This window comes from Zonotrichia albicollis, chromosome 16 (assembly GCF_047830755.1).
Source record: "Zonotrichia albicollis isolate bZonAlb1 chromosome 16, bZonAlb1.hap1, whole genome shotgun sequence".
Taxonomy (NCBI): domain Eukaryota; kingdom Metazoa; phylum Chordata; class Aves; order Passeriformes; family Passerellidae; genus Zonotrichia; species Zonotrichia albicollis.
In genome coordinates this window covers 625,001-638,311 of record NC_133834.1, presented here as the reverse complement: position 1 = coordinate 638,311, position 13,311 = coordinate 625,001, and the positions used below count along the sequence as shown (strand labels likewise).

The window sequence follows — 13,311 nt, the reverse complement described above, 5'->3', positions numbered from 1 at the left end:
CAGGGCTGTGTCCCCTTGGAATTTCTGCCTTTCGGTGTGTTTTCAGGTTTTATTTACTATTGTGGTTTTTAATACCTATATGTGTTTTAGAAAATACTTTGTATGTGGTGATACAGAGTATCCTTTGTAAAAATGTTTTTCTGGAAGAAAAAGACCTTTAGGAGTGTAAAGTTTTCTGAGGTTTTTGTGAGAACAGCTCTGCATGCTGGAGGTGTTCTGGGTTGTGCCTGGCAGCCTTTGGGCAGCTGTACTTAGAGCTTTCTCTGTCACTTGCCATGACTGTAGTTTTAACAGAAGCAAAATAATAAGCAAAATAATTTCTGGCTTAATATCTTTGTATATTTTCCCCCCCTCTTCTGCTTAATGAAGTAATAACACTAAACTCATAATAATGCCCTTGGGCTTTCCTTCTTCGTTCTAGATCTGAACCACAGTGGTCTAGGATCCCATTATGAAAATTCTCACTGGGGACCAGTCTCTTCAAATAGCGACTCCAGCACAAACTGGGATAAAGTTATCGTAGACGGCTCTGACAAAGAAGCATGGCCATCAATCACTGGCAGTGACCCAGAGCTGACTTCAGAATGTATGGACACTGACTCTGCCTCCAGCTCTGGGTCGGAGCGCAACCTTGTGATCATGGCTTCAGGGAGCACGGCAGGAGAGGGCGACGGCATTCGCAACGGCCTCGGCCACGGGGCGCAGAATAAGTTTGTGGTTGGTAGCAACAGCAATAATGTGGGCAATGGAAGTATTAATGGGCCCTGGGGGTTATCCCACGGGTCCATAATAAGCACATGTCAAGTTTCTGTGGATGCTCCTGACAGCAAATCTGAAAGTAGCAACAATAGAATGAATGCTTGGGGCACCATAAGCTCTTCATCAAATGGAGGGTTAAATCCAAGCACTTTGAATTCAAATGGCAACCATGGTGCCTGGTCCGTGTTGGAGAACAGTGGACATGCCCTGAAAGGGTCCGTGGGGAGTGGGAGTCCTGGCACAAGCATTCAGTGCAGTACCATAGGTCAGATGGCCAACAGCCAGAGTATTAACTCGAAAGTGGGTGGCTCGGCCCACGGTTCCTGGGGAAGCCTTCAGGAAAGTTGTGATTCTGAAGTAAATGGTACAAGGAATGTTTCATTCAGTGGGCAACCTCAAAACCTTAACACTGAAATGAATGGACCAAATAACACTACTAACTTTATGACCTCTAGTTTACCAAACTCTGCTGGTTCGGTGCAGATGAACGAGCTGCCCAGCACTGCAGGGCCCGGGGCCTGGCGCGTGAGCACAATGAATCATTCTCAGATTCAGGCCTCTCCAGTGGCAAACGGCACTTCCATCTCTCACCTGAGCAACGGTGAGGCCAAAACTGGCGGCTCTTACGGTACTACCTGGGGTGCCTATGGTTCTAGCTACTCTGGAGACAAATGTCCAGGCCCAAACAGCCAAGCTAATGGTGACACTGTGAATGCAACTCTAATGCAGCCGGGCGGCAGCGGGCCCGGCAGCACTAACTTTCAAATCAACGGGAATAAAGGCGGAGGGGTGTGGGAGGCAGGGGCAGTCGGCTCCCAGAACGTGCCCTGGGGAAACGGCGGCGCTGCGAGCGCTGGCGGGAGCAGGAGAGGATGGGGCAGCCCTGCACAGAGCACTGGCACCAACATCCCCAACGGGGAGTGGAGCAAGCTGCCCGGCAATCAGCATTCCAACGAGGGCCTCAATGGAAGCAGCAGGAAGTTTACAAACGGATGGAAGTCTACTGAGGAGGAGGAGCTGAGCAGCCAGGGTTCCGCTGCCTCCCAGATGGCTGAGCAGAGCAGCACGTGGGCCAAAACAGGTACGGGGGACAGCGAGGGCAGCTCGGAGAGCGCCGGCTGCCACGAGGACAGAGCGGCTGCCGAGGGCCAGAGCCGAGAGAGGAGGAAAGTCGACCAGCACACGTTACTCCAAAGCATAGTGAACAGAACTGACCTAGATCCGCGCGTCCTTTCCAACTCCGGGTGGGGACAGACTCCAATCAAACAGAACACTGCCTGGGACACCGAAACGTCACCGAGGGGTGAAAGGAAAACTGACAATGGGACAGAGGCCTGGGGGGGCTCTGTGACACAGACTTCCAGCTCAGGGGGGTGTGTGGATAGACCTAGCCCTAATAATAACGATACCTCATCTGTATCGGGGTGGGGAGATCCAAAGTCTGCTACAAGGTGGGGAGACTCCAAAGGGTCAAACAGCCAAGGGGGGTGGGAAGAAGATTCTGCTGCTACAGTAATGGTCAAGAGCAATCAATCGTGGGGAAGTGGCAAAGAAGAAAAGTCATCCTGGAATGACACACCGAAGATGAAGCAGGGATGGGGAGACGGACAGAAGGCCAGCCAGGGTTGGGCAGTGTCTGCTGGTGACAGCTGGGGTGAAAACTCCAGAAGTAACCACTGGGGTGAGGCCAAGAAATCCAGTTCTGGAGGCAGCAACAGCGACAGGTCGGTGTCTGGTTGGAATGAGCCAGGTAAATCAAATTCTGTTACTTGGGGAGGCAACAATGCGACCCCAAACAACTCTTCAGGATGGGATGAGCCTGCGAAGTCTAATCAGAGCCAGGGCTGGGGAGACCCTCCGAAACCCAGCCAGCCTCAAGTCTGGGGGGACTCGTCAAAGCCAGCCAGCTCTCCTGAGTGGAACAAGCAGGATGTTGGCTCTTGGGGAGCCCCGTCTGCCACCACCAAGCCCCCGGGGTCCGGCTGGCTGGGGGGGCCCATGCCAGCCCCAGCCAAGGAGGAGGAGCCCACGGGCTGGGAGGAGCCGTCCCCCGAATCCATTCGCCGCAAGATGGAGATTGACGATGGAACCTCTGCTTGGGGTGATCCCAGCAAGTACAACTACAAAAATGTGAACATGTGGAATAAAAATGTCCCTAACAGTAGCAGCAGTTCAGACCAGCAAGCACAGGTACACCCGCAGCTACTGTCTTCAAGTGCCATGTCTAGCAAGGAGAGCAGCTCGGGTTCTGGTAAGCCTGCCTTTTACCCAAATTTGTGTTTTCTATTGACTGTAAAGCTCTTTTTCAGTCTTGCTTCTTAGAACAAAATTTTAGTTTCAGAGTGGAAAGGGCAGAGTGGCAACGAAGTACAATTTCTGTTTGTTAAAGAAATGAACAGCATTGTCACAGAGCATTGATGTGTTTGTACAGACTGGGAGATCTGCTCCAGTTTTAAATAACTGCAGTAATAAGGGCTAAACAGCTCTGCTTGAGTTCTGGGGAGTGGGAACACAGAGAAAATACTTAAAATAGTGTCTGAGGATTGAAATACTTTCCTAAATGATTCTAAACCAGATAAAATTTAATTTTGCCAATGAGCCTTCAAAAAAAGCAGCACATTGAGCTTCTGCAGGACAGAATGAGGGGCGATGGGTTTATAAGGATTTGGCGTCAGGCTTTCTGGTCTTGTAGCTTCATGAGCAGTGGATAATGATTTTGGAGAGGAACTTTATGGGATATAGGAACTATTTTGTGCTGTATCTCTTTTTAAGTGCCAAATGGGGTCAGTTACATGTAACAAGCAGCTCTTAGCTTAATATCTTAGAAATTTGCATTATCAGAATGCAATTCTGTAAATACAAAATTTATACTTTTGTGATTACTTTTATTTAAGGAACAGCTTGCAGTTGTAACAACGAGCCTCACGCAGAACAAAAATATGTGCTCACGTGCTTTTTACTGTACGTTAAGCATATAGAAAAGGCAAAACACTTGAGTGTCTTTAGGTAGCTCTAAAACCTGTTCAGAACGATGGCAGTAACTCCCCCTGCTTTGCAAAGGTTGGGGAGAGCCTCCTGCTCCGGCCACCACTGTGGATAACGGGACAGCGGCGTGGGGCAAGCCCATGGACACTGGTACGAGCTGGGGAGAGCCTGTCAGCGATGCCGGAGGCTCCTCTGCCTGGGGAAACGCTGCCCTGGGGCAGCAGCCTCCGAGCAAGCCTGGTGAGTGCTCTCAGGGTGCCTGGCAAGGCTGGAATGCCTCTCTGTAAGCTTCCTGTTTTCCAGGGGTTCCAGCTGTTCACTGCTGCGTTCTTTCACCACCAGGGCCTAAATCTATGCAAGATGGTTGGTGTGGAGATGACATGCCATTGAGTGGCAGTCGTCAGACCAGCTGGGAGGAAGAGGAGGATGTGGAGATTGGAATGTGGAACAGCAGTTCCTCACAAGAAGCTAACCCCTCGTTGAACTGGCCACCCTACATGAAGAAAATGCCCACAAAGGTGAGGAGCAGCTCGGGGCAAGGCTTGCAGTCGTTTCTGAAAGCTGAGTCAGAAGGGATTACTGCACTTGCACATTGCACTTTAATTTTCATTCTTAACACGTGTTGATGTAATTAAAGTCAGATCTGAGTATCACAGGAATTCCTTTCTGTTTTTAAGGGAATAATGAAAGGTGGAAATAAGCAAGATGAAACATGGATCAATCCATTCATTAAGCAATTCACAAATCTCAGTTTTTCAGTAAGTATTTGTCTCTGTCTGGATTTGCTGCCTTTCCACAGGGCTTGTTGCAATGTGCAGACATAGAAATGCTGAATTGCCAAGTGTTCATTTTCATCGTGGTTTTCTTTTTACTTCTGTTTGTCTCCCCTGTCAGCCATCCCTTTTCTGTGCATTCTCTTTGCAAAAGGACCTCTTTATTGAGGAGAAGTGGTTTTGTAACCATTACCCAGGTATTCATCCCATAGCCTGATGCTTTACTGCATTTACTAGGAGTTCTGGTGAGGGAACCTGTTCTTGACTGGATAGGAACTGAAGGGAGGAAATGCTTTAAAGTAGCATCTTATTGTCTTGATTTTTCTTTCTTGGAGTTTTGAATTGTAATAGTGTGCAGGAATCTCTTTGTTTTATCTTAAAAAATAAATAACTGTGATTTATTTTATTACTTCAGAGAGAATCACCAGAAGAAACCATACAGAGCAATAAGATGGACATGTCTGGAGGTAAGAACAGTAGAACCGAGCTGGGCTTTATTGCTTTTTCTTCCATACTCTCTTTTACCTTATATCCTTCTGTAAATTACATTTTGGAAATGATATGTAGTGTATATATAGCTATATGCAGTTAAGTCTATATTTCCCTAAAGAAAAGGAATGTCCTTGTAGAGAAGAGTATTTGTGTGAGTGAGTAATGCTGCACACAGAATCACCTGGTTGCTATAGGAATATTGGCCACGTATCAAACTAAGCTTATCCATATTTATATATGTTAAACTGGCATGAGAGGATGTTTTCAGGGTGTGGTGGGGTTCTTCCTTGTAATATAAATATCTTGATTGCCCTCCGGGCACCTCCACTGAGTATAAACAGAAACATAACAAATCCCACACAGGCTCATTGGGTTCATTCTTGGAAACACATGTTCCATTCTAAGAACTGAATTAATACTGCACAGTTATTTTAGAAATGCTTAAACCTGAGTATAAAATTACTTGGGAGCAGTTACAGTTTATTTTATTCCAATTACTGTTATTTCTCTAGCAAATGAAAAATAATTCTTAATACATTAATTACAGTATACTGTGATGATAGAGTGTTTAACTAAAACTAATTGTAGTTTTTAGTGTAGTTACTCTCTCCTTATTCCACTTCAAAATGGGGTATTTTCACTTCGGGGCTCGTAGTCTTTTGGGTTTTAGATTTCAGTATTAATGGCAGGCCTGATGTTTAAATTATTGCAAGTTTAAGCAATTATACATACTTGGTTTTAAGAGCAAGCTGACAGATGTGTGTGAAGCCTTGCAAAGTGTGTTGGTGGTGATTCCATGTCTCAGATGTGTGCAGGCATTGGTACCTGGAGTTTCCTCTTCCTTTGCAGTAAAGCCCAGCGAGTGCAAAGCTGAGTGCTGTGTGTGCAGGGCTGTACAAAACTGGGGTTCTGTGTGTTCAGGGCTGTACAAAACTGGGGTTCTGTGTGTCCAGGGCTGTGCACAGCTCAGGTGCTGTGTGTCCAGGGCTGTGCAAAGCTGGGGTTCTGTGTGTTCAGGGCTGTGCAAAGCTGAGTGCTGTGTGTCCAGGGCTGTACAAAACTGGGGTTCTGTGTGTTCAGGGCTATGCAAAGCTGGGGTGCTGTGTGTCCAGGGCTGTAGAAAACTGGGGTTCTGTGTGTCCAGGGCTGTACAAAGCTGAGTGCTGTGTGTCCAGGGCTGTGCAAAGCTGGGGTTCTGTGTGTTCAGGGCTGTACAAAACTGGGGTTCTGTGTGTCCAGGGCTGTGCAAAGCTGGGGTTCTGTGTGTCCAGGGCTGTCCTGCCCCAGCCCAGCTCCCCAGCACAAAGCTGGTGTTGGTGTGGTGCAGCCAGCTCTCTGTGCCCAGGGTTACTGCAGGACAAGAGGATGGAGATGGACAAGCACGGCCTGGGCGTGGGAGATTACAATCGTGTGGTTGGAAAAGGCCCCGGTTCTCGTCCCCAAATTCCCAAAGAGTCTTCCATGGATCGCGGTCCTTACTTCGATAAGGTCAGTGGGGTCTGTGTCGGGACGCTGCTGAGCCCCCTCGCTGTGTCCTGGGCAGTGGGCTGTGTGCTCCTGGCCTGCTGCAGGGGGGCTGAGGGCTGGCTGGTAATCCAGGACACAGATCTGTTCTTGTTAACTCACTGATGACTGTACTAAGCACTCTCTGTCGCCCTTGGCGGTGCCGATGACTAACCTGATCTCTTTTGTTTTCTGCCTATCTCCTGCTGGTGCTGGACTGTCCTGTGACTCTTCCCTTCTGCTCCTGCAATGGTTTCTCCCTTCTGCTTGCTTGCTGGCTGGTTGTTGCGCCTCGGTTTGTCTGTCCCATCAGGATGGCATTGTAGCAGACGAGTCCCAAAACATGCAGTTTATGTCCAATCAAAACATGAAGCTTCCCCCTTCAAATAATGCACTACCTAACCAAGCCCTGGGCTCCCTAGCAGGGCTGGGTATGCAAAGCTTGAATTCTGTTAGACAGGTAAGGCTGTGTGCATATCCTTGGTGTGTTACTTACTGCATTTAATGCCTTTTGATATAACGTTGTAGCTGCTTGTGTAATTGATACCTGTTTAACTTGTGAGGGAAATATGTGGGGTGGGAGAAGCAGCAGAAGAGGTTTTCTGTCACTGACTGCCCGTCCTTTCCCCAGAATGGCAATCCCAGTGTGTTTGGTGTTGGGAATATAGCAGCACAGCCCAGGAGCATGCAGCAGCCTCCAGCACAACCTCTTAATTCATCTCAGCCTAATCCACGTGCTCAAGTGCCTCCTCCATTACTATCCCCTCAGGTAAGTGATACAGAAAACACTCTGTGTATGAACTATCCAAATGCTGCTTCAGAAAATCGTTCCTTGTTTGTTGGTGCTGCTGATATTTATTCTGTAAATATTTGGGAGCATATTTGGCTTGATGAAGGCAGGCATGTGTTGACCAGAGGTTCCAGTATTCTCATATTCTGGCCTGAGTAGAGCTGTTACAGCTGCCCTTGGCCCTGGTGTGTGTTGCAGGTTCCAGTATCATTACTGAAGTATGCACCAAACAGCGGTGGCCTGAGCCCACTTTTTGGCCCACAACAGGTAGCCATGTTGAATCAACTGTCCCAGTTAAACCAGCTTTCTCAGATCTCCCAGTTACAGGTGAGCTGGCGCTGGCTGTGGCGGTGGCTGTGGGTGGCAGGGGCTGTGTCTGTCCTGCTCTAACCCTGGCGTGTCTCGCAGCGGCTGCTGGCTCAGCAGCAGAAGGCGCAGCCCCAGAGGAGTGTGCCTTCAGGGGGTCGGCAGCAGCAGGAGCAGCAGGTAAGGAAACTCCTCGCTCTCCCCTCTCAGGCTCTGCTGGGAGCTGCTTTTCATCCTGAGCTGCATTTCCTGCTGTGACTGAGGTGTGCAGGGGTGGTGGAGCTTTAGAGGAGGGACTGGGTGCTGGGCTTTGGCTGTGCAGCATGCACAGGGCACAGAGGTGCATTTCTCTTTCTCAGAACATGGAAAAGCTTTTGCTCATTGGTGTTGTAACTGCTCTGTTTTTTTTAAAGGGTCGATCTCTTAGTATGCAGCAACAGATGATGCAACAGTCCCGTCAGCTTGATCCAAACCTGTTAATGAAGCAGCAAACTCCACCCTCTCAACAGCAGTCACTCCATCAGCCCTCCATGAAATCCTTCCTCGAGAATGTCATGCCCCACACTACTCCTGAGCTGCAGAAAGGGCCCTCACCAATCAATGCATTCAGCAGCTTCCCTATAGGTGGGTGCCCTGCAGTCAGCCCGTGTCTGTGTGACCCACAGCCCCTCTTTTCCCCGTGCCTCCTCCTGGGAAATGGCTGTAACCCTGTCAGTGCTTTCCTCTTTAGTGGCAGTAGTAGTTCTGTGTGGGGTTACCCTTGCTCACCAATAACTTTTCCCCAAGTGCACTCATTCCCAGTGCGTGTCCCTGCCTCAGTACAGAATGCTTTACAGTCCTGAGGAATGACAGGCTCCTTTTGGTGCTCCTTTTGTGTCCTGGATCCCCAGGGTGATACAAAGTCCTGATTCCTGGAGCTAAGGGACTTTAAGCAGAATCCATGCACAGAATCCATTGATGTAGACACATTTATTGGGAATTCAGAAATGCTTTCAATGGCTCTAAGATTGCAAAGGTAGAACAGTCACTTTGCCTGTTAGTGGTTTTGTCCAGGGAAGAAAGCTTTTGTCTTTGCATTTTTAAAGAATTGTTGTCTCATTAGGCAAAATGTCTGAACATTTATAAATACAAACATCTCCTGTTTCTTTCTCCCTACATTTTCAGGCTTCTGTCCAATTTCTACTTCAGAAATTCCAGGCTTGTATATTTTCTTCTTACTTTAGGTCCCTTTTTAATGCTATCTTACTACAGCTGTTTACCATTTACCTCTGTTCCTTACCCCTGTTTCTTTCCTCCCCTTCATTTTTGCTTTTCTCTCTCTTTTATTCTAATTGGGCCATTTCTGTTGGGCTGGTTGCATTCTCATTGGCCTCTGCAGGGAGGTTTGTTGCTGGACATGCAGCTGGGTCCCCGTGCTTGCAGGCAGAGTGGCTCTGGCCAGGACAGTGCCACACACTGGGGTGGCTTGGGGCCAGCCTCAGGTCCAGGCTGCTGCTTCAGAGCTGCTGGTGATGCTTGGCATCAGTGTCCAGTTCTGCTTTCATTCGAAGGGCAAGGCATACAAAGGAAGTTCTGTAGCTGTTGACGCTCTGTGTTAGCCCTAAGGAAAGGTGTATTTCACTTTCTCACCAAACTGTGCACCGGGGGATTGCATCCTGCCCAGGTCAGGCTCCTTTGTGTTCATTCCTGGAGCTGGAATTGCTGTGCTCTGCCCCACAGCTGCTCAGGAGCCTGCAGGGTGCGTCAGGTTGCTTTGAGATCCCTCAGGAGTCTGGAATGGTTTGAGGTCCCCCTGCTCAGCACACAGAGCCACCCTCAGTGCTCACATAAAGGCTGAAGGGCAGGAGAAGCATTTGCTGCAATTTTTTCCCCCCTAGTGAAGAACTGAGTGCAGAGAAAGGCTGGTGTCACCTGCCAGTGCAGCGTGGTGGTGTGGCTGTGTGAGAGGGAGCTCACCCTGCCCAGCTTCTCCTGCAACATCCTTGGGTTTGTTTTTTCTCTGTGTTCCCATTCCAGTGTCAGGAGACCCAGCAAGGAGGTTCTGTTTCCATTTCAGGGAAGGGATTTGTCAGGATTCTCTAGATACTCACCCAGAGCATCCTTTTCTCTCCCTGACCACTGCTGCACTCACATCCCAGTTCATTATAGAATTAAGTATTTCTATTAATAAAAACAACCTTTAAGTGACTATAGCTGATATAACTAATAACTAGTACTGAGTATACTATAACAAATAGTATAACTATATAACTAATATAAACTCTTCCACAGTAGGATATGAAGAATTACTTCTGGGAAGTGTTCAAATGATGGATTATATCCAGGGACTAGTGTCCATCACTCAGCCCACACAATCCCACAGAGAGCTGTGACAGAGCTGTGCCCGCTGGGGCTGGCACTGGCCTGGTCACAGATGTGCCCCTCTGCCAGCCTGGCGCCTTTCTACCCCTTCTCTCAGAACTCTGGTCTCTGCAGCTCCTCCAGAGCTAGAAGGAAGGTTGCTGTGCTGCAGAGTTACTGCTCTGACAGCAGCAAAATGCCAGAGGGAGGTGTCAGAAACAGGATCAGCTGGACATTCCCTTTTTTCCTGATTGACCTATTGATAGTTGTTATATTTTATAAAACTCCATCCTGTTCCAAGCACTTTTCCTGAGGCATTTCAAGAGGAGGCTTTTCTGGCACCAACTCTTGCTCATGCCTTTAAGAAAAACAAACAAACCCCCTCAAAAAGTAAAGCAGTTTCTTTATGGCTGCGAATGTGCACTTAGGAGCAAGAGGAAGCCCTTGTTCCCAGTGCTGAAGGAAGGTGTTTCTAGGAGACATTTGAGAAGTTCCCTGTGTGTCTGTGTTCCCAAGTTAAACTCTTGTAGTGTTTGTTTTCAGAGAAGAAGTAAACAGATCTGTAGGGCTGGAAAGGCACCAGGTAGAGCTGTGAGTTCAGGATTCTGACAGACTTGGAAAGGAGCAGGCATGGCAAGGTCAAACCTGTGGGTGCATTGTCCAAGCCCAGAAGAGCCTGGTTCTTCCAGGTGTTTGAGTAGATTTGGGTTGGCATTTTCTTGATTCTCTGGCAGAGAAACATCTGAGGTACACGCCACAGCTACAGCAGGGCAAGGCCAGTTCTGTTTGCCCCCTCTTTTAGGTATTTGCATTTTAGTTTCTCTTAACTTCCTAATGTCTTCTTCCACTGACATTTTTGCATGAGGACATGAGCTGAGAACTTGGGAGTGCTTTGCATTGCTCAGCTTAGCTTCTGTGTGCAGAGAGTTCCCTGGTTTCAGTGCTAGAACGTTCCTCAGAGGCAGACTTGGAGCATGCCATAACCATGGTAACGTGCTCTTCAGTGCTTTCTGGGGCACCAGGAGCACAGCGAGAGCTTTGCTCTGTGTCTCACGAGCTGTGTGTGCTTTCAGGAATGAACTCAAACTTGAATGTAAACCTGGACATGAGCAGTATTAAAGAGCCACAGTCTCGGCTGAGGAAATGGACTACAGTCGACAGCATTTCTATGAACACACCCCTAGATCAGAACTCCAGCAAACATGGTATGTGCAGCACTGCTTGGGCAGCACAGTGCTCAGGGAGTGAGCCCAGGCTGGCCTCAGGGCTCTGGGGTCACTGCAGCCTTGCAGGGGTGGTTGGGCTGGGTTCTCACTCCTGTGTTACGTACAGCAGTTTCTGTAGGGCTGTCTGTGCCAGCTTGCTGCTTGTCTACCACAGCAGCCACAGCTTGCTGACTGTGCTCACAGAATGATCTTGTGATGAGATTAGTAGAAACATTCTACAGAACTCATTTTTTAACCAGACTTTTCTGTAACTGTGACTATTGCTACTAGCTTTACCTTAATCTCCAGTGGAATGCTTCATATATTTTTGAGCCAAAAGCTTGGTTTTCAGGTTTTCTCTCCCACCATCCTTCTGTCCTAAGGTGATTTTGGGGGATTTACCACATTCTGGGCATGGCTGACATTTTTACTGGTGGGTTTTGGTTATGAATGTCTGTGTTTGCATTCTAAAATTGGGAAGAGCTTAGAAGGACTAGACTTGGTACCATTGCTGTCCTTAGTTTTAGAGGAGCTGAACTTGGTTGCTTCGTGTTTCATTCCAGTAATCAAGATTCATATGACATTTCAGCTGTTTCGGTTGCTTGAAATCATCCAGTTAAAATTCGAGTCTATAGCCCAAGAATCTGTGTCTAAAGATAGTTGTAAATGTCCCCGGTCTCCTGTTACTGTTCAGTCTCAGATTGTCGGGGTATTTTTAGGTGCATCAGCTGCTTTGCTGCTCTGAGCTGCCTCTGGTCGTGGCCATTCCCTGCAGCTGCCCTGCTGAACCCCTCCCAGTGTTGCCTCAGGCAGTGGTGGTGTTGCTTTACCTGCAGGTGATGTTTTCTGACCAGAGCAGGAATTTCTGTATCTCATGCAATCCCTGGTTCCCTCAGAACTGGCTTTGCTGTCTGGTAACTTTTAAACCATTCCTTTCTCTGTCTCCAGGGATTTTAAATTAATTTTTTTGCTTCCCAAGAACAGGAATAGAATCCACAGAGCTTTGCTAAAAATCCTTCACAGGTTGTAGCTGTTTCTTTCACGAGCTCTCCCACCACAGAACCCTGTTAGTCAAATGGGGTCCCACAGAATGATCTTACCTCTGGAATTAATGCTTTACTTGAGTTGAACACGTTTCTTTGAATTCTGTACTGTTTTAATGAAGGGGTTTCATGGGGGATTATTCTGATAGTTTTCTCCTGAGTTACTCAGGAGAGAGTATATTACTCTTACAGTTTTCTCTGCATTACTCAGACATATTTCATTTTGAGTTATACACTCCTGTATGATCTCCAGTATAACCTGGCATCACAGGAGGACAGTGTGCTGCTCTATATTTCATGAATGATATACAAGGCCACGATTTTATATGTATTTATATAGGGATATAAAAACCAGCCACGAAAAATATTTGACTGCTTTTTTTTTTTTGCTTTTTTTTTTCCCATCAGGTGCTATTTCAAGTGGTTTTAGGCTGGAAGATTCTCCGTTTGTTCCTTACGACTTCCTGAACAGCAGTAACTCCCCAGCCAGTCCTCCCGGCTCCATTGGGGACGGCTGGCCCCGTGCCAAATCGCCTAATGGCTCTAGCAGTGTTAATTGGCCCCCAGGTACAGCCCTGCCCTCCCTCCGTGCCCGGGCACCTCCTCCTGGGGCAGCAGCCGGTGCAGGAGGGCACCAGGGGTGTTCCTAGCAGATGGAAATGGAGAATGACAGCTTTACTGTGCAGAGAGAAGTGTGTCTGCCAGAGAAATCAGAAATTAAATTAGTGCAGTGATGGCTAAATCAAGGAAATTAAATGCTTAAAGGGTTTTGGATTTTTCAGTCATTAGGAGATGTATTGTTTAGACAGCTGTTTCCTTTTTAAAAATACGGTGAAAATAAGCTTCTTTCCTGCATCTGTATTCCTAGAGTTTCGCCCTGGTGAGCCATGGAAAGGTTATCCAAACATCGACCCCGAAACTGACCCTTACGTCACTCCTGGCAGTGTCATAAACAATCTCTCAATTAATACTGTGCGGGAAGTTGACCACCTCAGGGACAGGAACAGTGGTATGCTCAGCCTGCTGGGGAGTGTGTGCAGCCTTCCCTCTGCTGTTGTGATGTTTGCTGCTTGCTGCCCTCCTGGTTTGTCCCTTGTGTTTGCTCCTGGCTTCTT

The 13,311-nt window shown here is 47.9% G+C and overlaps 1 protein-coding gene across 9 annotated transcripts in view; it reads left to right on the top strand.

The window, feature by feature from the left end:
* Nucleotides 1-13,311, top strand: part of TNRC6A (trinucleotide repeat containing adaptor 6A) — a 42,340-nt gene that overhangs the window by 25,272 nt on the left and 3,757 nt on the right. For 4 of the 9 annotated variants that reach the window (XM_074552556.1, XM_074552557.1, XM_074552554.1 and 1 more), the window contains 15 exons: nucleotides 422-3,010; nucleotides 3,820-3,984; nucleotides 4,087-4,262; nucleotides 4,422-4,502; nucleotides 4,933-4,984; nucleotides 6,355-6,497; nucleotides 6,826-6,972; nucleotides 7,144-7,281; nucleotides 7,501-7,629; nucleotides 7,711-7,788; nucleotides 8,022-8,232; nucleotides 8,773-8,805; nucleotides 11,022-11,153; nucleotides 12,605-12,763; nucleotides 13,065-13,205. In XM_074552556.1, the coding sequence (XP_074408657.1) occupies nucleotides 422-3,010; nucleotides 3,820-3,984; nucleotides 4,087-4,262; nucleotides 4,422-4,502; nucleotides 4,933-4,984; nucleotides 6,355-6,497; nucleotides 6,826-6,972; nucleotides 7,144-7,281; nucleotides 7,501-7,629; nucleotides 7,711-7,788; nucleotides 8,022-8,232; nucleotides 8,773-8,805; nucleotides 11,022-11,153; nucleotides 12,605-12,763; nucleotides 13,065-13,205 (4,374 nt within the window). The remainder of the gene's footprint in view (nucleotides 1-421; nucleotides 3,011-3,819; nucleotides 3,985-4,086; nucleotides 4,263-4,421; nucleotides 4,503-4,932; nucleotides 4,985-6,354; nucleotides 6,498-6,825; nucleotides 6,973-7,143; nucleotides 7,282-7,500; nucleotides 7,630-7,710; nucleotides 7,789-8,021; nucleotides 8,233-8,772; nucleotides 8,806-11,021; nucleotides 11,154-12,604; nucleotides 12,764-13,064; nucleotides 13,206-13,311) is intronic. The other 5 variants (XM_074552560.1, XM_074552555.1, XM_074552562.1 and 2 more) reach the window with 3 other exon arrangements.